The 25198-nt window shown below is 40.5% G+C and overlaps 1 protein-coding gene across 2 annotated transcripts; it reads left to right on the top strand.

Annotated features, from left to right (window-relative positions):
• The first annotated feature begins 1455 nt into the window (after positions 1-1455).
• prss12 (serine protease 12) lies at positions 1456-25198 on the top strand. Of its 2 annotated transcripts, none has more exons than XM_026171063.2 (13): positions 1456-2143; positions 3250-3388; positions 4477-4649; positions 4804-4951; positions 5583-5761; positions 6737-6878; positions 6992-7209; positions 10394-10535; positions 16089-16294; positions 16885-16963; positions 17534-17656; positions 20643-20938; positions 23287-25198. In XM_026171063.2, exons 1-13 carry the CDS (start codon positions 1810-1812, stop codon positions 23607-23609), a joined length of 2502 nt encoding a protein of 833 aa, XP_026026848.1. In that variant the 5' UTR covers positions 1456-1809; the 3' UTR covers positions 23610-25198. The 2 variants fall into 2 exon arrangements, with proteins under 2 accessions (XP_026026848.1, XP_026026847.1); XM_026171062.2 differs by having other exon boundaries at positions 4801-4951.

Below are 25198 nucleotides of genomic sequence, written 5' to 3'. Positions count from 1 at the left end.
GGCCCCTAGAGACAAAACACGTACAAACTCCAAAACACATTTCTAGCATGAACTGAACTTCCAAAGCAGAGCTACTAGATCACTTAAATTACACAATTGAAAGCATGTGTGTATTGTTTGTGTATTTATACACAGGCACTCATATATATATTCAAATAATTTAAAAAAAAGTTCATTTACCTGTTATTACCACACACCAAATCCGGTCGTTGGTACTTGCTGGCTTGTGTAGCCACAAGATAACAAAGGCTCAACACTGCGCCCAGCATCCTGGAGCACTTCTGTTGTCTTTTGTACGTGTTTTGAGTTTTTATGTGCTTCTGAGTTTTTATATGCTTCTGAGTTTTTACGTGCTTCGGAGTTTGTACGTGTTTTTACATGTTTTGGAGTTTTTACGTGTTTTGGAGTTTGTACGTGTTTTGGAGTTTGTACATGCTTCAGAGTTCGTACGTGATTTGAAGTTTGTATGTGCTTTGTCTCTAGGGGCCACCGTAAATATACTTTTATTTATTCACTCCACATAAAATGTAATAAATAAATCATATAATACAAAAATCAACTATTCACATTTCAAGTTTTAACTATTTAAATTTTCAGCTTTTTCCTTTCACAAATTTAAAGTGAAAAGAACACAAAACACTGCAAACCACAACACAATTAAATATAAATTATAATATGAAAACTAAAAGAACATGCATATTCTCTGTCATATGGACCTGCATGAATAAACTTTCTCAATCCTTTATCATCTGCAACCGAAAATAGTTGTGGATGATTACTATACCTTTCTAATGTTGTTGTCCCTGCCTCTCTTTCTCTCTCTCTGGCTCTGTTCCTGTGCTACTGAGTGTAACTACCGCCCCTCCCCCCTCTGCCCAGCGTAAAGCACAAGGCCCGCGTGCAGAGTGAAGCGGGAAAAAAGTGCGAGAGAGAGGCTGAGAGAAAGAAAAAAAAAAACCCACGTGACGGCTCGCGATAAAAAGTCGGCTCGCGTCGTTCACGTCAAAGAGCCGGCTCTAAGAGCCATTTCGTTCGCGAACGACCCATCACTACACCTCACTGCGATGATTTCGTCGCTGACTTTATTGGTGATACGTTTTCATGCACTGGTTCACTGATAAGTAATTCTTAGCATTTGTTATATTTCACAATCTTTTAACTCGTGTTTTTAAACTCTTGTAGTCACAAAGGATTCAAGTTGCGATAGACAATGGAGCGTATTCATTTTTAAAGGAGAAGATTGTGCAAAATGATAAAAGCAAGTGCTTCAGATAGCTCAACTGCAAGAACGCACCTCAAATTAAGTCCTTACAAATCGGCTCCAAATGACTGAATACTTATAATTCGAGCAATAAAAATAACAACACCACGGTCTATACCATGCATTTTCATGTTTTAGGTTATTGGAGCAAATGCCCTCATGTTTGAGAGCATTTGAATGCTGTGCGTCAGGAGGAGTTGTAGATTGTATTTTATAGAATATTTCTAAACTACTTGGTCGAGTGGGTAATGAGTAGTAAAGGGTACTGAAACATATAACACAATGCCAAAATAAAAGATCTAAAAAAACATTCCTATTTGAAAATATAGGTACACTACAGTTGGTCAAATCAGTCATCTGAGGAAAATTACTTCCATCATGTAGCCCATGTTATTGAATTTTCGTTGGAGGACTGCCTTGCCTATACAAAAAAGAAAAAGGGGTTTCATCGATCCGCAGCGTTCTCACTCTCGTCCCACGGCTGGGCGAGAGGCTGACTGGACGCGTGGAAACCCTTAGCTGATGATAGGATCCGTCATAGCCCTAACATGAATGTGCCATTTTTTGTTTTAAAAGCCGCTCTTTTGGCTGCGATCAGCACTCGCTGTTATGCCAGCAGCGTCCCTTCATTCATCCTGCCGTTCACCGACTGTGCCGGGAGTCGTGGGAAAGACGGCTTCTACCGGGGAGCGATAGACGTCACTGAGTCCGGCACCCGGTGTATGAACTGGACCGAAGTCTCCGGCTTCGACGAACGGTACCCGGGCAAAGGCATAGGCGAGCACAACCACTGTCGCAACCCGGACGGCCGAATCCGACCCTGGTGCTTTTTTAGGAACCACAGAGGCAGAGTAGACTGGGGGTACTGCGACTGTAAACAAGGTAAACACGCAGGCCTAGTAGCAGCAGCTTTATTGTGTTTTATAGGCATTAACAGCCTCGAAATTGTACAACGTGGCTACAAATATTACACCTAGAAGAAGGTGAAATCCCCAGATGAGCAGGATTCAAGACATGCTACAGCAGATAAAAGGCCAACATGAATGGAATGAACATTTTTATAGGGGCTGAGAAGCTGTTGATACATGTGTTTTTACAGTACTGTGCAGCTGAGTCATAGAGCATCCACCCATGGAATCATTAAAGCCTACCATACCTTTGGTTTACCAGGGTGTGAATGTAATTGTTCATATGAAAATATTTGTGTTTTCAGCTCTTCCTTTTTTAAAAATCCATATGCAGCTGTATTACATTACAGTTTTGGTGTCAGTTATTGAACGTTTTAACAATTACATGCCGGTAAGTCAGGTGTTCAGATTCAGTGTGTTTACAATTGCACATGGAAGACAGCCACAGGGTGCTCAGGCACCTATGAATATTTAGGGGCATGAATTTGTGTGAGTGTGCGTTGGCATGGATGTGCACCCAGGCATTCGCTGTAAGCTTCTTACTTTACAATGTAAAGCAATCAGGTTACCCTGATGCATGCTCACACACTGAACGACTATACCTGCAAATAACAAATCTGAAAAACACATTTTGTAATCATCTTATATTTATCTTATTCTTCTTATATCATATTGATCTTATGGGTTATAAATATTTAGGTCATGAATTGCATTGTGGGGCAGCACAGGAAGAACACATCTCTCCACTTTTGAAGGAACTGGCTGTGCAGATAGATAATATCAAAAGGTGTGACATTTAAAATAAACAATCAGACATATCGTTTGCATTCTTTAATATTTCACTTTTTGACATTACTGTCTTATTTTTTTGTGTGATGTGGTGAAACACACATGAAAACATGAAAACATGGCCGGTGATCTATGTGTGTTTTAGAGCTCGCATAGTGTCTCTTTTTCTCTCCTGACTTTGTGCCAGTTTTAGCCCCCCCCACTTTAAACTCAGGTGTTCCCCAAAAAGATTCTTTTGCACATTACATACAGTTTTACATCTACTTTTCTCCAACCGTCTTTCCATCTCAGGCTCTGTCCGTCTGCAAGGTGGCCGCTCCAAGCTAGATGGCAGGGTGGAAGTGTACCTTGGGGGAACGTGGGGGTCCATTTGTAGCAACGACTGGGGAGACGAAGATGCTACAGTGGTCTGCAGACAGCTGGGCAAGGGGTGAGAGAGAGCACAAACACGTACACATATGCTTAAATGTGCGGTATTTATTTTATCCCTCCCTCTCACATACGTCTTTAGACAGAGGTGCAGGTTCTGTCACCATCTGCCGTTAAATTCATAACTGCTAACAGAGCTTCATTCAGGCACGCTCCTCTTTTCTGCTCGACGCTTCTTGTTTGACTCTTACATTCCAGCCCTCTATTCCCCAGAGGCACTTAAATACCTCGAGTGTCGTGCCGTTTACGTTGTTTCTCGCATACTCGTCCGTTCTCTGTTTCTGTTTTTCACATGTGCCTCTTACTGTGTCTCGTGGACTTGATTATGAGATGTTGTCATGCTTCTCAAGGGAGCCTGTAGTCAGATTGTATATAACAGCACAGTCCATAGTCAGTTGAGAAACTGTCCTGCTCTCCCTGGAGAACAGAGAAACTCTTTGACTTATTGCACATGCTGTCACTAACACCAGCGCTGGCACACGTTCTGATACGAACACTTGCCCGCGTGTGTTTGTACTCACACAGGAGTCAATGAAAGTCCACAGCAGAAAGGAAGAAGGGCAAATGTCAGGCATATGTCATTTGGAGTGCTTGGTGATGACTTTCACATGCTTAATTATTGAAAGCTGTTGGGTGTAAGGACTACTAACGGCATTAGCCCAGAGCAACAGATTATGCATGTGCAGACAGCTCAAGCTTACTGCTAGCAGGTTAATAAAGCTGCCTGCTTGTAATTTGTAACTCTTGTTATTAAATGAGATTTGGATCAGTGTCAGGTGGCATGATGGTGCTGTGTGGAGCTTGCATGTTTTCCCTGTACCTACTTCCAGGTTATCTGGTTTCCTTTAACATTCAAAAGACATGTTAGGTTAATGACTCCTTCTAAATTGGCCGCAGAGAGGATGTGAGAGTGTAGTAGCCCTGTTATGGACTGTTTCTGGCCAAGTGTGAGTCGGAATAGTCTCCAGTCAACCCGTGACCATAATTATGAAAACGGATGGAGGGGTGGATGGGTTAGTGTCAGCTGGAATATTAAAAAGCTTTTCAAATTACTATAACTAACATGTTTCCCTTTTGATGTTCTTCCAGATTTTCAGGTCGCGCTCGAGCAGTTCCTCTGTTCCGTCCAGGCACAGCCAAGCTCCACTGGACGGCAGTCCATTGCCAAGGCAAAGAGCCAGACCTGCTCCAGTGTCCCAAGGCAACCTGGAATGGCGAGGAGTGTTCTCTGGTTGCAGCTGTTACCTGCAACCAGCAGCCAGGTAATTATAGATCTGCCATGGGAGGTTTGTGAGAATAAGTTGAAAGAAATCAAATGATCTTACAAACTACAAATTTCAATAAATATATACTTTAAAAATATACAAATAAAAAAGCAGCATACTGTGTGCTTTTTGCTTGCTCACACTTCAGCAGGTGTGTCCCTTCCCATAAGGCTGGTGGGAGGCCGGTCAAAGTCAGAGGGCAGGGTTGAGGTCCTCCATGCCGGGGAGTGGGGTTCCATCTGCGATGACCAATGGGATGACAGTGACGCAGAGGTGGTGTGTCGACAGCTGGGGCTGAGGTTAAGTCGTATTGACACACACACACACACACACACACACACACACACACACACACACACACACACACACACACGCACGCACAAACACACACAATGATACAAATGTTCATATTCAAATTAGCATAAAGGAAATACACTGCCGGTGTGACAGAAGTGAGAAAAAAATGTGTGGCAGAAAGATACAGAAGGCAGCTGGAGATGAGTTTGTGCGGGTATCCCTCCGTCTTTCTCTCCCTCTGTCTCCAAAAGCATGACAAGTATTCTTTCTATTCAGACACAGAGAAAGAGGAGCAAGCAGTAAAGAACATCTGGGGGTCAGACAGTGAATCAGGCTCATTGTTCCTGCTAGAATTCTAGCACCACAGAGATATGCATATTTAGCAGCGCTATACAGGGAGCAAATACATCGCAATGTTTACATTTGCAGGGATGTGCGTGACAAGCAGTGTCCCGATATTAAAAATGACATATAATGTGCTCACTCTGTAAATCCTCTAAATTAAAGGAGAAAAGGATACGGTATTGTATGCGCTGCATTTTGTACGTCATGTCCAATGAGCACATGTGTTTTGCATTAGTATTACTAGAGCCAAAATGTCTTAGAATTCTGCATCTTTCCTTTTCTTTGTAGTGGCGTTGCAAGGGCATGGGGCCAGGCACATTTTGGCAAGGGTTCAGGCCGCTTGTGGTTGGACGAGGTGCGTTGCACAGGCAATGAGCTCACTCTGGAGCAATGTCCAAAAAGTGCATGGGGAGAACACAACTGTCTGCACTCTGAAGATGCAGGGGTCTCCTGCAATCCTCTTACAGGTAGATCACCAAATAATCATTGTTAGGAGCAAAGACATCAAAGTGGGATACACACAGACATGTTTATATATATAGAAATCAAAGCTTCTCACCTTATACCGGAAACATCAGGAAGTTCCCATGACCCTTAAAGATTTTGCTTTTTGCTTTTGTTGCTCTCTCTTCCCACATTTTTGACGTATCAAGCACAGGTGTAACTGATAACATTAACAACAAGAAGCACTCTGAGAGCGCAAACCTTCACCAAGGCAGCTCAGCCTCTGGATTGTATTTACCTTTACGGGAGTAGAAGAGGTCTGTAGTAAAAACAATTGGCCTGTTTTAGTGCCCTGTGGAAACTCATTTTAATATCCTTGACATAATTTTGATTTTTGTTCCCCCCCCCCCATAAAAAGAAACTTTTTCAGATCCATTGTATATGTATTCCAATTGTTATGTATTTAAAGAATTATAACCTGTTACTGTCAGTTACATGAGAAAGTCATAATAAAATATTGTGATTTTTGTAATCTTACTATATCATTCGCTATATGTGTATATTTTGTCATTACAGCGGCAGTAAGAAACAGTTTTAAAAAGTGCTATATAGCATTATTAACTCTTTGACCTTCATATCTAGTCAGTCTTTTGACCTTGAAGGAGTGGTCAAAGGTCAAATGTGACATGATACTTTGAATTCTTACCAATAAATCCTTAGGCTGACCTTTGGTAAATTACATCTTGGTGCATTTGGTTCAGACAGGATTGACCAGAGCTTTTTTGTTCATTACAACATCAGTAATTACACTCTGAACGTTTACAGTGCAGTTAATAGCTTTGCTGTGCTCCGTTATTTCCTGCAAAACTTAAAAAAACGATAAAAGTAAAATATGTGACTTTTGGAAGAAATCTAGAAGAAATTTATTCACATTCAAAAGGAGATTTCTCTTTCTCTCGACCCGTTTATCCCCAATCACTCTCTCACTTTCTCTCCAGATGGTACTATTAGGTTGGTTGGGGGTGCCGGCAGCCACGAGGGACGTCTAGAAATCTTCTACCGTGGTCAGTGGGGAACGGTGTGTGACGACGGCTGGACAAACTCAAACACGCAAGTGGTGTGCCGACAGCTTGGCTACAGGTAATGTAAAGTATTTCCCACCCGTTCACACACCTTTGTATTTATTCCAAATCATTGCTCATAAATAACTTAAACATGTTTGTTTGATTGCGGATGTGTGTCTGCATGTGCAGGTTCGGAGAGACTCTCTCTCCTGGAGTGCCAGATACTCCAGTTCCACGCTTTGGGGTGGGCTTAGGTCCTATTCTGTTGGATGATGTGAGCTGCACGGGGAAAGAACCTAGTTTATTGCTGTGCAACAGGAGGGAGTGGCTGCACCACGACTGTACACACCAGGAAGATGTTAACATTGCATGCAACCCTGAGCACAATGGAGAGGGTCTTCCAATCAGTAAGAGAATACATTAAAAGGTTATATATGGGAGAGATGCATGGTTTTGCATGTGGTTATGTATACTGCAACTTGTATGTGACTATATATATATGGCACAGTTTTTTTTTGAAGCATAGTGCTAGTTGAAGCTTTAGGCTGGATTATTATAACAACATAGGACATATATTGGGCGTGCAGGCATGCATAATCTCTAAATCTTTCTGGATAATGTTTTAGGAAAAGAGGTTGTTATGCACACATTTACATTCATACTGTTTTTTCAGAAATATAATTCAGGGCTCGTAGTTCATCATAAGAAAGAAGTGTATTTTTACATCCCCTTATGATATTTTAATGCTCTCCAGTTTTACTGATTTTAGTCTATATTAAGACTTTCAGTATTGCTGATCAGTGGATTTTGTTTTTCCCCCTCTCATGTTTGGTTGGCCTTGGCCCAGTAGAGATCGCCTCGTTGCATAAATGGGATTCCCCAGGAGTCAATCAAACTGTTGTACTTTCCAAGAAATGAATTTAGTTTCCATTCATCAGCAGAATGTCACTTGTGTGTCAGTCAGGTGTTCGGACCTATTACAGCTGAAAGATCAACATCAAAGATAATAAATCTGGTCTGTTGGGCATGCACCACGCATTCAAAATTTCCTTAGAATTACACAACAGGCTTTGCTTCATTTCAAATGCTGAACAGAAGGTCATTGCCAGTTTTCCATTGTTGCTGTTTACAGAAAAACAAAGTGCAGAAAACACACATAAAGAATTATACTAAATATGGAACTATATTTAGTATAATTCTTTCATTTTACATAAATGTATTTTAAATTGCTGTTACAACAATATTACTTTATATCTGCCAGGCCCACTGATGCCACCATCAGTGGGCCTGGCAGATATAATCTGCATGAGATATTCTGATAGATCCTTTTAGGATTAGTGGGCTAAGCAAATGTAACAAGGGAGACTAATAAATACACAAAATTATTACTCTTAGTAGCAAAAATACAAATTATGAAGGACTCTTGTATCCTGGCTTTCCACTTGTAGGCCAACTTTATAATCAGGGAGAAATGGCTGTTTAATTTGGTGGGTTTAGCCAAATGATTAAAACGTCTTTGTAATTTGCCTTTCCTTTCATAAAAACAGATAATGGAAGGGCAAGCTGATCTGAAATCTGTTCCTGACATGTCTGCCACAACCTGCAGGCAATTAAACCTCATCGTGTGTAGAAAAACAAAGTCAGCCTTTTTCAAGAGACACAGGGAGAGGATGATATAAGCCATGCTAACTCTAGTAAGCACAGCTGTCAGTTGGTTTTTCCAGCCTTAATAACTTGGCATCATGGTAAAGTCATCATGATCAAATGACTCCACTACAGACCCTTTACCTATAAGTCCTGATGGTACAATCACATCTGCCAGGCACCAGTGCACTAGTATGGCCAACCTATCGCATAACACAAGATCTATGTCTATAGCTTCCAGACAGCAATAAAGTTCTGCAAGGGTAAGAGATGCTGGCGGGTAAAGTTTCATACATCTCTGTATGGCTCAGATGTCTCAGGTTTCAGATCATTCTGCAAATGTCGCGTGCACAAGTCTAATAAGTCTAGCCCATGACACAGAAAACACTGTGTTTTTTACATCCTGAGTGAGGGCAGGTTTGAAGTTTGTGTAGAGAGAGCGCATACAAAATGAAATGGCTGCTTAATTTGGTGGGTTTAGATGGCTTACATTGTTTGGCAATAGCCTCAGGGACGCTCTTACCCCACAAAAATGCAACTCAAGAATTCTGTTATTACTGTGGAGCATTTGTATGCGCGTCTGATTACGTGTTTGCGTTTGAGTGTTTACATGTGTGAGCAAAACCCCACTTCATCCCTCGGCATGCCAAAGACAGATCAGGCTGTGTTGTTTTTGGAAAAGGGAAAAAAGTAACTAGCCAGGCAGGATAAACCAGGCACTCAGCCTTTCACTTTAACTCTCTGTTGTGATAGATCATCACATTAAGGCCGTGTCAGAGCAGTAATGTAGCGTGTGTGCATATCTTTACTTTTATTACTCATGCTGAGGGGATATAAATATGGCTCCACATAGTCACATTGAAAAGACCTTCCCTCCTGAACAGAGCTCACTGATGTAAATCATTAAAATCTACACTAAAGCCTTTTATGTTAATGTTGGCACTTGATACAGGTTATGATTAAAACTGGGGTAATCTGAAGAAAATTATATAGGTAATGTTCACTAGTTGATTAAACACAATTCTGTGTGTGTTTGTGTGTGTGTGTGTGTGTTAAGACAGGAAGAACTGTTTGTGTTTCTAAGGATGGACAAACATTTCCATAATTGCCAACACCAACTAAGATGTAAACATTCCCACAATTAATTCTCCCTCCCCTAAATCTCACCCTTCTAAATGTCCTATGTCCCAAAAGCACAGTCATTAAGAAAATTTTGGTATTTCATTTACTGTAATAGAGCCAGAATCATTTTATACTGAGGTTCCCTGCTTAGGAATGTTTAGACTACGAAGCACAAAAAAATGATATCTCTGAAATGATCTCTTAAAGAAACAAAGAAGGACGCAAAGAAAGAAAATTCCATGAGAAAATCTTTCTTCTTTCGATCTAGGTATGTTGATTCAGTGGCAAAACAAAAAAAATCAGATTTAGCTGAAACTTAGAAAGAATGTAAACTGATCCTGAAAATGTCTACAGACGGGAAAGACATTAGTATACACTTAAATGTGTTTGGTGTGAGTGTGTGCGTTTGTGTGTGCATTTTGGGGCATCTGTATGCTCACAACTATTAGATCAATGTAGAGCTTATACTGATTTGATTAACAGTGTGAGCGAACACTTGAAAGAAAGAACAAGAGAAAGTGTGTGCGTGTGAAAAAATGAGATGAGAGCCAATAAAGATAAAGATAAACAACCACACACACACAACTACACACACACAGACTGTGTTTTCGTGCAAGAACATAGACAGGTGTTCCAGCTACTTTATTTGTAGAGGGCATGTACACACATGCTTCTATTCACTAGACAGATCAGGTTTGTTAGAGGAATGTTTGCTTCTTTGAACATTTCAAGACTCTGGGTGTTAGACATCTTCAATCAACTGAGCCAGCATGTGATCTTCATGCACTGTCAGCCTAAACTGTTGTGTGTGTATGTGTTCTTCAGGTGTACCAGTGAGATTAGTAGGAGGAGAGAGCCCTAGAGAAGGGCGTGTCGAGCTCTATCTGTCCGGTCAGTGGGGGACTGTCTGTGATGATGGATGGACTGATCATGATGCTGAGGTTGTCTGCAGGCAGTTGGGATATAGGTATTTAAGTTGGAATCGGCTAATTTCACACACACACACACACACACACACACACACACACACACACACACACACACACACACACACACACACACACACACAGCATTGATTCACTAGCTCATTATGTCCCAACCAATCCTTTGATTGACAGTATGTCAGAAAATAATAAAACTGGTTACAGTTTTTTCTGATTGCTTAAGCACATTTTTTGTAACTATTGGCTAATTTTGCAAAACTCTTCACACAAATAAGAAAACCTGTCACCCAATTATCAAAACATTGTAGTTCTCTTGCAAAAGCAAACACAGCTAGATTAACTCTTCACACCTTCGTAAAAATGGTGTTTCCGTATCAAACAGTACACACAAGCCATCATCTACTAAGCACACAATGCGCCAACTACACACTGATGGTATGAATACAAAACACATCTGGCTTTTGCTTTCTCTGTGCACAAGGTAGGCTATGTCAGTTTGAGCTCATACTTCTGTCATAGATCCATAAGCATAGAGGGATCCAAACTTCAAGTACTGGTGTTTATTCAAACACATCAAAACAAACACAAGTGTTTATTTCCAAGTATAGGATTATTTGCAATCGCCATAATGACTATATGGGTTACTTGGTCTGCAGTGAACATGCTTCCTCTGCCCCCAGCATCTGGTCATCTAGCAATTCTGTAAAATAACAATTTCAGTATTTTTACATCAATGGTATTGGTGTGTTTCTCATTGGCATATGGCAGTGCTACAAATCTTTGTGCGAAGTGACTGTAATAACCGATTCTCATTTCAAGATGTAAAAAGAAACTGTAAAAAGAAAAAAGTGCAAGCACTTATGGACAGGATCAGCATCACTGAAACAGAGGTACTGTGAAGTGTTTGAGAAAAGCTTAGCTGAAAGTTGTAGAAATGCAATGTGATCTCCTCGTACATTATACTCACTTACAGTTTTTTCTGAATGCTTAAACCCTAACTGTGATTCCTGTAGCACAATCTCTAAAACTATTCAGACTTATAGCAAAACCACTCACTGAGTTTGCAAAACTAAAAGCACAAAAACTGCTTTGCACTCAGTTTGCAATTTTGTAACACACACTTTGCAAAACTGTAGGCACAATTCACTGCTTACACTCAATTACCAAATTTCCAACACACTCCTAGCAAAAGTATACACATGTATGGCTATCATTAACACTAATTTGCCAACTGTCTGGCACACTTTCACATGTCAAAACTTTCTTAGATAATTCGTTCACTTTGCAATCTGCCTAAGCACTATACAGTTTTTCTCAAATGCTAAAACACATTTCACAAACGTTACCACCAGGTCCCCCAATGTCCAAACACAACACCCTTCTCTAAAGCTACATAAACACAACCACACCTTCCCACTGCAAAACTCAAACTCCCACACCAAGAGAGCAGCTCGAAGCTGTCAAAACTGTAAACACTATACACAGCATTACACACTACAGCAAAACAATTGAAAACACAATGCTCAATTTGTGAGAAGGTTCTTTGTTTCATAACTGCCAATGCATATTTTAGAAGCTATACAGTAACGGATCGTCGTAGATCTCTGCAGAGGATTAGGCATTTAGATTTGTGAGTTTCATATGAGTAGTATAAATCTATAGAAAATCCTGCATGTACGTACACTACTGTAACACAACTCAATGCAAAAACAGAATCTATTGCACACAACAGTAATCTTGAAAACATGAACAGGGTGTGAAGTTTTTTTATTTACGTTATTCACACCACACACACACCACAATCACTGTGCGGCATCATGTCGCTGAGCTGTTGCTCGCATCTCGTCCGTAATGATGGTGCGAGGTTGTCTTGCTCTCCCTCCTGGACCTTCTCCTCTCCCATGTTGGCCTTCTCCTCTTCCTCGTTGGTCGCTCCTCTTCCTCCTCTCATTTGAACTCCTCTTCCTCATTGGCCTGCTCCTCTTCTTCCAGGGCCAGCTCTTCTCCCTCCTCTGCATCAAATTCCTCTTCCCCTGACTCTGCCTTCATCCATTGTGTTTGTTTGGAACCTTCAGCATACTGTGCACTCTGAACTTGCTTTTACATGTGGGTACAGCATTAGCAACAAGTGTCTTCAATTTTGAGTCATTGTGTGTAGTGAATGACGCCAGGTGTGTTCCCTGTGTTCAAAGATTGGTGACTGTGGCAAGCATTTTGCATCACATGGGCTTTCATTTGAGGATATGAGCAGAGTTGTTTTGCAACATGTGTTTTAGCAAGGAAAAATGTGTTTAGATTTATGAGTACAGAGGGTTGTGTTTTGTGAATTGTGTCTTCATGTGACATGTGTTTATGGTACTGGAATATGGTGGCTACATTTAGTAAATGTGTTTAGACTACTGGTCATTTGGGTTACAGGATTGGCTTTTGTGTTTTAACATTTGAGAAAAACTGTAATACAGGTAAGCTGTGTGTGCGGAGTACAATGGAGGGAGCAGAAAGAGTGAGAAGAAGAGGAGGCCGAGGAAGAGGACGTGGAGGTGAAGAAGTAGGATGAAGAGGACGACAAGGACAAGGAGGAGCAAGAGGAAAATGAGGAGGGGGGAGAGGAAAATGAGGAGGGGGGAGAGGAAGGATAGGAAGAGTAAGAAATAGAATTGCTGATGACATCAGAGCTACAATAGTGGACCATGTAATCAACCGTGGAATGACCCTGAGGGTAGCTGGCCAACGGGTCCAGCCTAACTCGAGCCGCTACACTGTAGCAAGTACCATAGGGACATCTTGAAATGAGAATCGGTTAGTACAGTCACTTCGCACAAAGATTTGTAGCACTGCCATATGCCAATGAGAAACACACCAATACCACTGATGTAAAAATACTGAAATTGTTACTTTACAGAATTGCTAGATGACCAGATGCTGGGGGCAGAGGAAGCATGTTCACTGCAGACCAAGTAACCCATATAGTCATTATGGCGATAGCAAATAATCCTATACTTGGAAATGAACACTTGTGTTTGTTTTGATGTGTTTGAATAAACACCAGTACTTGAAGTTTGGATCCCTCTATGCTTATGGATCTATGACAGAAGTATGAGCTCAAACTGACATAGCCTACCTTGTGCACAGAGAAAGCAAAAGCCAGATGTGTTTTGTATTCATACCATCAGTGTGCAGTTGGTGCATTGTGTGCTTAGTAGATGATGGCTTGTGTGTACTGTTTGATACGGAAACACCACTTTTACGAAGGTGTGAAGAGTTAGTCTAGCTGTGTTCGCTTTTGCAAGAGAACTACAATGTTTTGATGATTGGGTGACAGGTTTTCTTATTTGTGTGAAGAGTTTTGCAAAATTAGCCAATAGTTACAAAAAATGTGCTTAAGCAATCAGAAAAAACTGTAAGTGAATCCAGACTGAATCTACTCGGTTTGCAAAATCCATCACCCCATTTCTTCATCTCACAATCCTTACCTGCTTCCATGTTGCCTTCATCACACGTCTGAAATGCTCAAGTTTATTTACAGTTTTTAAAAAAAAAAGCTACAGTGGATTATAAATCATAAAAAATGACTGCGTTTCATTATTTATTAATTTTCTTTCTTTGATTGTAGTTGTTAAGATGTTTTGGTATGAGCTTTTCATGGTGACCTTTCTGTTACCTTTACAAAAATAAACATTCGATTTAAAACACAGGCTAATGATGCAAAAGTCACATTTCAAGTATCGGATATGTTTCCTGGCACTTGTCCAGAGGCCTCCTTTTCATTTTCTTCTGAGACGCCTTTTTGTTTTCAAGAACAATGACAATGAGATGACAAGGGAAAACTTTACTATAACAAACTGTCTTATTTCCTTTCTCATCACTCCTCAGCAAAGATATTCATGCCTTAAGTCACCAAGTTTTCTGTGACACATCTGTTTGCAGATGAAAGCCACATCTGGAATGCATAAATGTTAGAGAGCTAGTGGAAAGTGTGTTAAAGGCATGTAAAGCCATGTTGGAATTATCATTCTGTCTCATACGGGATGTAGTGAATGGTCTGCAAGGGTTGCAGGTTGCTCTGGTGGTGATAAAAAATATACACATATATGTATATGTACACAACTATACAGATTACCCCGCCTCCCACTCTATGGCAGCTGGGATAGGCTCCAGACTCCAACAAACCTGAATTGGATGAGCAGAAAAGATGGATGTATGGATGGTTTTTTCCACAGCTATGTCATGCACAAATGCGGAAGTCTTGTGGCAGAGGCATGGTTCTTGTCAACAACTCTGCTTATCTTGCAGAGTACTTGCTAACAAAGATTGTCCTAATATCAAGAGCTTCACTTCCAATAAAATAAACAGAGAAAAAAATGTTCTTTAGCTAATGGGTATATTTACAATGGGGCTGAACGCAAGGAATATTAATGGAAGCACATGAAATATGATGCCTGAGAAAACACTTGGCCCTCCTTTCCAACTTGAGTGGTTTATAGCCAAAGCAGCTCTTTTTTTTAACTGTTGTTGTACGTTAACCGCGGGTTGCCTCGGAGATACACCAAGCCAGCATGATGTCAGTCTTTAGGCGTTGCTCCAAGCAACTCGGAGGGTCACTTTCTACATACATTGTCTAGGGAGCTATTGAACACACAGATACAACATTAGATGAGTAAGTAAGAGACACAAGGTTCCCAGTGGATAACGAGACCTGTCACCCAACATACTCCAGGGATGCAACATAAGACCTTCTCTTTCTGTTATCTATCAGTCTTAATTAAATTCACAGTTACAGTCTGTACCTACACAAGTTCATCCTACAGGCCAGTGTGTGTTAGTTCTTTGCTAATTTAAGTCAGGGGTGAGATAATGGTGCAAAGTTTTGCTATCCTTTGTCAACCTAGTTTGCGTCACATTCTGAGAAGGTCAAATGTTAACATCTAAACCAATTTGTTGTCACCGCCTTCACTTACGCACCTAAACAGGTCTATGTAACAACAAATAATGTTCAACTCTTATTTAAAGACATTTGTAAATGGAATTTTGAAAAAAGCCTCATGACTCACGTCAGTCAGTTTGTCTGACTTGTTACAGCTGAAAGATAAACAAAAGACGTCTGTTCTGCATGCGCCGCACATTCAAATTTTCCTTAGAATGCTACACAACAGACTTTGCTCCATGTCAAATACCAACAGAAGGTCATTGTCAGAGTTTTCCATTGTTGCTGCTTGTGCAAAAACAAGTGCAGAGCTCCAGTGCAGTTCCATATTTAGTATAATTCTTTTATTTTACATCAATATATTTTAAATTGCTGTGGCCATAATAGAACTTTATATCTGTCAGGTCCACTGATGGTGGGCACTAACTCTTCTTCGGAACTACCATCAGATCTCCCACGTTATCTAAATATTTTTACTAAGACTTACTTTTTTACTTAATTTGTGCCACAGATCTTTTTTTCCCCTCTGATCATAAAGAACGTGTGTTTCTCAGAATGTGTTACTTTTTGGACAGTTCTGCCTGTTCTTGTGTTTGTTTTCTATAACTGAGAAAGCGATGTAGTGAAATGCGTATACGTCTGTCCTCTCAAGTGGCGTGGCAAAGGCCCGCGTGATGGCATACTTCGGTGAAGGGACGGGGCCCATCCACGTGGACAATGTGAAGTGCACTGGTGAAGAGCTTTCTTTAGCTGATTGTATCAAAGAGGTTCCAGGAACACACAACTGCCGCCACAGCGAGGACGCTGGGGTCATATGCGACTACGGAGCTCCGCAGCCCAGCTACAAAGTGGTGAAAGGTCAGTCAGTTAGTCAGGACCTGGTTTTCACTTTATAACTCTGAAAACAAATAGAGCTTCTATTATTCATCTGGAAACTATACTGTGTTTAGCAAACACGTCCAAAATGTTATACACACCCGAAAACTCAAAAGATATAAATGGCTGAAGAAAGGACCAGCGTAAGAGTTTAAGCAGAAAGTGTGGGACTTCGATGACTGTGTGTATCCAGATGGTAAAATGGAGAGTTTTACAGTATTATTGCTTCATCCTGTCAGTGACACGTCAGGGCAGACGCACAAAATGCTCTCCATTACCTGCACATGTTCTGATGCTACCATTTCTCACATAACCAATGCAGGACTGTATTTTGTCTCGTTTTGCATGTAGTTTTGGACATCACATAGACAAACAGTGAAAGGAATCACTTTATTTATTTATTAATTGAATTCAGGTTCATATTATAGTAGGAAAAGAAGAATTATGCTTCTGACCAGACTAAACATTTAATAAAACCAACACTGGAGCTGAGATGTATGGTTTAGCAATCATCACCCTCCCACAGGCTCTCAAATATACACAACCACTGGTCCCTCTTTTGTCTCTGTCAGATCCTGTGGACTCAATTTGCGGTCTGCGGCTCATACACACTCGCCAGAGGAGAATCATAGGAGGAGAAAACTCTCTGAGGTAAGTTGGCAGGGAGAGCAGGGATTAATACCAGCATGGAAAAATCCTGTCAGAGATCTAGAATAAAGAATAATGGCCACATTTTCAAGCAAACCTTAGATAGAAAACAGCTGATCTGAGGGCTATAGGCAAAGAAAACTGTGTGTGCAGACAAACATCAAGATACATTGTGTGGGGACGCATGTTTTAAAACAAAGCAGGTCCATACACAACACTGTGAAACAGTATTGAGCCACCCCTTATTTCATTTTATTTAACTAAGAAAATGGGAAATCTACCTCTCTTTTTTGGATGTCAGCTGCCTTTTGGTTCTATAATCTATTAAGATGATCCCACCCTTCATTAATGGTGAACTTCCTGCACTTGTCTAGTATTCTTAATTTGTTTAAGAGCACACACCGTGCCAAGATGTGCCACGTTTTCAGCCAATAGTTCTTTGTTTTTTGTAAAAATACAATTTTACCTTTAAGTTATACAAAGTGTGTGTTTATTTGATGTTTCTGTCACAAGCTGCTAGTAAGAAAGTGCCTAAAGATACAATTTAAAGTTCTTTGGCTGTTTTCTTTGTAGGGGTGGCTGGCCATGGCAGGCTGCTATCCGTTTGCGAGGATCTCGAGTAGATGGGAGGTTGGTTTGTGGAGCAACTCTCATTGACACCTGTTGGGTCCTCACTTCGGCACACTGCTTCAAAAGGTCAAAAACACACATCCGCTATTACACAAATACACTGGCTTTTTTCATATCGCACATATTAGACTTTTGAAGTGGAAATGTGGATTGTGCTTACACATATTTTGCTAAGTCTTAAAAGTGTTTTGCATAAAGTAGGATATTTGAATTCATCCCAAAGCAGCTCGACAATGTGTGCGCATGCACAAGACTGATGAAGGGCTGAGAACTGAACATTTGAGCATTATTCAGTGCTGGTTTGGCTGTGGTTATGGTGCAGGTGGCAGGAAGAAAGGCAATTGCTTCAACTCAACTTCATCTGGACTAGAGGCCTCCACATGATGCCACAAACCGAACATCTATCACCTAACGCATACAGTAGAGAAGGCAGTGGAAAAACAAATAGTCCACATTAAATGTTTACACAGTACATGTTGGATTGTCAGGCTTTATTTTACTGATAATATATTTTGGTTGTTACTGGGTTTTAGTTCCAGTGGTGGGGTTTAGTGGGAGAACCACAGCCCCGTAAAGACCCCAGAAGGTCCATGACTATAAATCCAAGTGTTTCCACATTTCAGAGAGGAAGAAGTCTTTCACTAAATCTTTCCCAGTGCCGTTTCCTGAGCCATTTCCAGACCACTTTAGCTGTCAGAGGCTGTATATGCAAGAACTCCTCTCCTCTGTGAAAGTGCTACTTTCAGCTACTTCGAAACGATACACAGGAAGTGCTCCAAATTAACTATACTTTCTTACAGGAGGTAGATTTAGGTAGTAGTGATTACTTGGTGATTAGTTAATCACCAGGGTAAGATTAAACTGACGACTGTTATACTTGCTCAAAAGCTGCATTGTAAGCCTTGTGGAACCTTCGACAGTTATCCTCAAACATAATGCTTTAATTGTTCTTGCGCTGCAAGAGAACGTTTCTCATAGTTTTCGTGTGGCTGCCGTTTTATTGATTCAGAGGGCCAGAGCTACTTAAGAAACAGCCTAAAGGAACTCACCTTTTAACTTGTGAGGTGGGGCTAACATGGAAGACTGATGAATGAGAGCCAAGTTTATCTAATATTAGCATCTCATTATTAGCCTATTCCTTGAACAGTACAGCTTCTTGACGTGTTTTCACTGCAATTTTAAGGCTTATCTGTATTTCATGAAGTCTAAACTGCAGTCACCTGAAGGCACTTTTCATTGTGAAAGTCATCAGAGGTGTGAAAGTCTTTTGTGCTGTTTTGTGTTGCGCTCGCTGTTTAACCTTTGCGAGTCTTTGTGCATTTATGGTGTGACCTACAGGCCATAAATGCCCTGCAGGTCTCACCGGTGCCACTGCCACCCAGTTCTGCTATTTAGGACTTCAATAGTGATAGTCAATCAGCTTAATTCCCTGATATCGGTTTTCAATGCCTCAAGCTGTTGGCCTCGGTTATGACAGCTATGAAAAGAAATTTGCTGTATGCGAGCCAGAGGACATAGACCTGTGAAGACTTCCGACTTCACGGTGTCGCCTTTCATCCAGTATACTCCAAAATAGAGTGATACATAAACAAGCACAAAGTTACACACAGCAACAAGCAACGTAATACTATGCGGCCCTTTAGGTCAGAGAAATTAGATGAGCAACTTGGTGTATTCACTTATGTTCGCTCGATTTTGCCTACAAGTACAGATGGCTTAAATATGAAATAAGTGCAGCTGTTCAACCTTTAGTAGCATGACCATGTTGTTTGATTCTCTTAGTATGTTTATGAAAAATGGTCTCATCTTATTGCAGCCAACACATAAACCGATTATTTTCTTGTAGCTGTACAGCTGCAGGTGTGCCAACAATAATATTACACACAGATTTCAGCAGCAGCAGCAATATGTGAAAAATCCATCATAATCTGGAGATTTTGCCTTAAGCGCAGGAAGCCTGGTTGCTCGTGCCACTTCATTTACTTTTTTAATGTAAATAGTCAATGTGAGCTGTATTTGTGACTGTGTGCTTGTGAAGATTTACGTAGTCAAAAGGCTCGTCAGCAGTGTCTCTGCTCTGCCAGGGACCCGGTAGCATTCCCAGGTCAGGCGATCTTTCCGGAAAGACTGCACCATATGTAACGAGACACGGAGACTTGGCTCCTTCTTTAACTCTTCTTCATTTACCCGTTTCTTTGCACTCTGGTGCACCTTTCTATGTCCCTCCCTTTCCATTTCAAAGACACCAGACACCAAAGAATTAATTGAATGTGTGAAAAATGCTGGTATGTCATGCTATGAGTCAGATAATCACAGCTTTGCACAGATGGAGTGACAGATTTGCTGTCACTCTTGTCTTTAGTCATACTCTGTTTGTTTAGACCAGGGGTAGGCAACTCCAGGTCTCGAGTGCTGGTGTCCTGCAGGTTTTAGATCGCACCCTGGGTTAACACACCTGAATCAAATGATTAGTTCATTACCAGGCCTCTGGAAAACTTCAAGAAATGCTGGAGAGTCATTTAGCCCTTTAAATCAGCTGTGATGGATCATGGACACATCTAAAACCTCCAGGACACCGGCACTCGAGGCTTGGAGTTGCCTGCCCCTGGTTTAGACCTTAGTACAAGCATTTATGAGATAGATGAGATTTTTGCGTGAATATTTTGTGCTGGATTGTTCCTCCCAACATTTAAACATACTTTTCAGATGTTTTGTGAATGTTGCTGAGAGAATAGCATTGTGTATTTGTACTGAAACCTGAAAGTCAGAGCCAGTCACTTTAGAGGATTGTACAGCTTTGTGAGCTTTGTGCATGCATGCATTTTACGCTCTTTCTACCATAACTCATAAAACTACTGTGTCTATATATATATATATATATATATATATATATATATATATATATATATATATATATATATATATATATATATATATATATATATATATATATATGTGTGTGTGTGTGTGTGTGTGTGTGTAGATAGATAGATAGATATACATATACATACATAATATGTATATATACATATATATCTACAATTCTCTGCAGGTATGGAAACAGCACCAAGCAGTATAAAGTTAGAGTGGGAGATTACCACTCCCTCGTCCCTGAGGAATATGAAGAGGAGTATGGTGTCGATCAAATTGTGCTCCATCCAAGCTACCACACCCATAGCAATGATTACGACCTGGCCCTGGTTCATCTGTCACAGGGGGCAGTGGACAAGATGCCGGGAGAGTGTGTGTCATTCAGCCGTCATGTCCTTCCCGCCTGCCTGCCCATGAGGAAAGAGCGAGTGCTCAAACAAGCCAGCAACTGTCACATTACCGGCTGGGGCGACACAGGTGAGGGTGTGTATGTGTATTTGAGTGTTGAGTGGATAACCTGGGGTGCATAACCTGAAGTCACAAAACATTATGCAACGTTATGCAAAATACCCTTTAATCTTCATTCATAAATCTTTAACGCCACAGGGCCACAGTATTGTAGTGATTCCAAGAGGTCAAATGCACTGCAACTTAAAATAACACCAGCAAATACAAAAACGCTGCAACAGCACACAAAACACAACAGAAGTTGAATAAATCACAATAGTAGAAAAAAAATCTCTTAAACCACAACAGGGTTTTTCTGGGGAGGCGATATCATGATGGACCAGCTGCGGAAGTGACAAAAACCAAATGATGAGATTTTCAGACCAAGTTTGAAACACTCAAAAAAGCGGAGGATTCATCTGTGGGAGATATGAGGGAGGAAAAAGATGGAGGCAATGTGTGTTTTAATCACATGCTTCATTTCATATTGTAGATATGTGTTTGCTGTTAGCTTGCCACTTTTTGAGCTGGTCCATCACGTTATTGTCTCCCTCTCCATTTTGTTTTATGGTTTTGTTATTTATTTCTATAAAACACAACAAAAACCAAGCAAATATTTATTCTATTTGCTTGTGTTTTCTTACATTGCAGTGCTTTTCACCTCTCAAGGCCAACATAGATTTCACAAGAATCTCACATTTGCACGTTTTCAGTTCCATGTTAATTGTTAACTGAAAATAGTTTGTCACAATTACTTCTGCTGTCAAAAAAACGTATTTAAAAACTAACAGAGACCTCCAGATGCCCCTCAGTGTTAAAAAAAAAACAACTCTCAGCAGTAAGGCGATAAAGGGAAACAAGTGCACCCAAAGGGTTGTTTCTGTATTCAGTTAAGGGTGATTCTCCAAAGAGCAGAAAAATTCTATTCTCAATTGAATGTGTTTTTAAAGGTCACCTGCAAAGCCAGATGAAGTAAAGACGAGTCCGTCATCAGTGCTGTAAATTGTACTTGTTTGACTTCATTTTCTGTCTCTGTCCATACACCTGACCATATGCGCACATGCACATCTGTTAGTGATTTTTAAATTACACGCTGATGTCATTAATCACAGTGAGTCAAAAGAACACAGGACACGGTCAAGCTAGAACACACACTCCCTAAGATCCGAGCGTGTTTCACACATGGATTCTAAGTAGTGGACTGTACATGTGATAGAACATTGATGTTTGTGGAAAAGAGCGTTTTTATTAGCTTATTTAAGTGAGGCAATGCAGGCTATTCAGAGGGTGTGAGGACACACAGAAAGAAACCACTCACAACTCCAGAGCTCTGAGCTGCAGAGCTCGGGGTGGCTGTAGCTCAGGTGGTAGAGCAGGTTCATCGGAGTATGAATGTGTGTGAATGTCAGTTAGAAAGCACCTAGGAAAAATGTGCTTGTGCGAATGGGTGTGAATGGGTGAAGCGCTTTGAGTGCTCAGAAGAATAGAAAAGCGGTATATAAGAACCAGTCCATTAGTTTGGTTGTTTGTCCCAGCGACACAATTGTAGAAATCCACGGGTTGCTGTGGTCGCAGTTCTTTTTGCTTCAATGCAAAAATGGGTTGCTGCTTGTTGTTAGGCCTCTATTATGCTGTAATAGGTGTAAAAAGGCTGTTTTTTTTTTTTTTAAAAAGAGACGCAGCGTGGGAACCATGTGGAATAAAGAAAGCCACAAAGCTCGAAACTGACTTGTCTCCCAGTTCCCCTTCATACTGGCCAGTCAAGTTTCAGAAATTTAAACTTGACTGGCAAAAGTGATACTCGTGTGAAACACTGCTTCATAACCACAAGGATTAAAGGCTGTCTGGCACTGTGAGCTAAATGTTTAAAATCAGCATGCTACCATGTGATAATATTACTCAACGGAGTAAACATTTAACAGCTCAACATCATGTTGAGCCATGCTAACTTTATATTTACATTTTGCACTAACCACATGCAGTCATGTGTTCTAGGTCATGTTTTGTATCTAAGTTGAGGGATAAACAGAAATTCTTGATGATGGCACTAAATGAGAATTCACTGTGAATAATTGTCATAAACACATCGTTTTTGTATGTTTGCCTCACTTTCCTTGAAATCCAATCATGATCGCACACACAATCTACCCAAATTTAATCTCACAACCCACACATCATACAGCATGTAGCAGCTGCTGTCAGTCAGAGTTAAATGCTGGATCTGTGTCTGAGAGCCATGAGATGCTGATGTTGCCGAAGATGCAGAAGAAAGTGCAGTTTTTCCTCCTGCTGCCCATTGAAACCTTGTTCTCTTTCTTTGGAGCATAAATTCAGGCGCACCTTTGAAACCTGCTGTTCTCTGCTCTCTCCTTTTCCAGGCCGTTCATACTCCAAGACCTTGCAGCAGGCTCCTCTGTCTCTGTTTCCACGCCGCCATTGCCAGGAGCATTTTCACACAGCCTTCACAAGCCGCATGCTCTGTGCCGGCAGCATCCACTCAGAAAGGCGTGTGGACAGTTGCCGTGGAGACAGTGGAGGTCCATTGGTGTGTGAGCGCCCAGGAGGGGGTTGGGTTGTTTACGGGGTCACATCCTGGGGTCAGGCCTGCAGGACACAGCAGTCCCCTGGTGTCTACACCAAAGTCTCCGCATTTAGCTCCTGGATACGCAAAGTAATTGGACGCGATGAAAAAAAGAAGTAATAAACTGAAAACAACGGTCTAAATCAAGAGGATTCATTTTCAGCCAGCTACTTGCATAAAAGGATATTTCAGTTATGAATACTTAATGTCATTCTTAATAATCCTGTGGTATATCACAATCTGACCTTTAGTGACATAAAGACAATGTTGGACTTTATTGTATTTTGTTTTTTGTCAAGGGAAATTATTCTTTAGCACTTATTTGACTAATTTAACATTTTTATGAGGTTTTCATTTCAAATGGTATATCCTGTAAGCTAAGCATCTCTTTGTTTATGTAGCATCACATGCAGCCCTTGATTATTGTTTTTTAAACTGTTTTCTGTGCTCACTTTCGTTATGAAGTTATATCTTGTAACTTATGTCATGAAATATGCTATTAAAACGTTGAAAAGGGACCACTGTGTTAGAACAAGCATACTGTAAATGTGCATGTACTCATGCTGAAACAGTATGTAATAGCACAATATTGCATACTTGCACTACGAAATCCTTTTTGGTACTTAATGCATGACATCTAGTGCTTCTGTGTTAAGTATTTTAGTCATATTGTCAAAGTGAAATATGATTTTTAACCTCATTTCATTCTTGTTTATGTAACGTTTTTGTGTGATTTCAGGTCTTGGTAATTCTCAGGCTTTTGCAATTGCTATCCAGTCAGTATTTGTCCTTGACTTAGCACTATGTGATGTATGCAGAAAAAGGAAGGGGCGTAAGTCCTTCTGATTTAAAGCACAAGCATTTTTGAAGTGTTGATCTATCACAGTGACTCAAAGGTCTTGGTCAGATAATTGAGGGTTGTCATGCTTCTAACAACAGTGAAAGGAGACAATCTGTTACACTTGAAAAAAGAAAAAAACACCCACTGCCTCCTTATTGTTAAATGATAAATGACCATGTTTTTTGTCTCAACATTTCTGGGTAAGCACAAATTTTGATAAAATTTATATTAAAAAAAAATCTGAGTTTGTGTTTTTAATTTAGATGCCAACATATGTGCAGTGTTCATATTTTATTTTTGAAGTAAAAAAAACCCCCAACGCATTCACTTTTACATTTTATACGACATGTCCTGTCTTTCCACCACATCTCATAGGTCACAGCTGCTGGAACAACAGAGCTCTTTCAGGGTTGTTTTGTTTTTACTGCAAAGTGTCAAAGCAAGCATCCCCTTGTCAGATGATGTGTATGCACACCCAATGGAAAACAATGCCACTGGTATGTCGCAAAGTGTTTGCGGGAACTGTAGCCAGTACTCCTGATTTATGAGAAAAGGTGTACAAGTTGCTGTGAATGCAAAACCAGCATTTCGTGTTTCTTTATGTTCTCCAAATGTATTAAAAGGTTACTTGAGGTTACTCAAGTATCTCATCATACTTTTTCAGCATGAGTAAATGCAACTTTGCTTTCACATGAGACAGTATACACTATCAAACTGTAGTGGTGGGGTTTTGGTTTTTGTATCTAATCCTGCTTTCTCATGTATCCAGAAGTATACGCCTCCCTCACGAATTAGTATCTCGACAGATTCCTACTTTCAACATACAACAAGAACACTCGTATTTTAAAATAAAAAAAAATTTGGCAAA

The sequence above is a fragment of the Astatotilapia calliptera genome, chromosome 6 (genome assembly GCF_964374335.1).
Source record: "Astatotilapia calliptera chromosome 6, fAstCal68.1, whole genome shotgun sequence".
Lineage (NCBI taxonomy): Eukaryota > Metazoa > Chordata > Actinopteri > Cichliformes > Cichlidae > Astatotilapia > Astatotilapia calliptera.
Note: the sequence above shows the minus strand (reverse complement) of the source record. Positions and strands in the feature narration are given on the sequence as shown.

Bases quoted from the DNA above. Each gene is read 5' to 3' on its own strand.
- prss12 (XM_026171062.2), top strand. From the start codon at position 1,810: ATGAATGTGCCATTTTTTGTTTTAAAAGCCGCTCTTTTGGCTGCGATC. The intron at 6,879-6,991 runs GTAATGTAAAGT...CTGCATGTGCAG, and splicing joins TGCCGACAGCTTGGCTACAG to GTTCGGAGAGACTCTCTCTC. The intron at 16,964-17,533 runs GTAAGTTGGCAG...TTTTCTTTGTAG, and splicing joins GGAGGAGAAAACTCTCTGAG to GGGTGGCTGGCCATGGCAGG.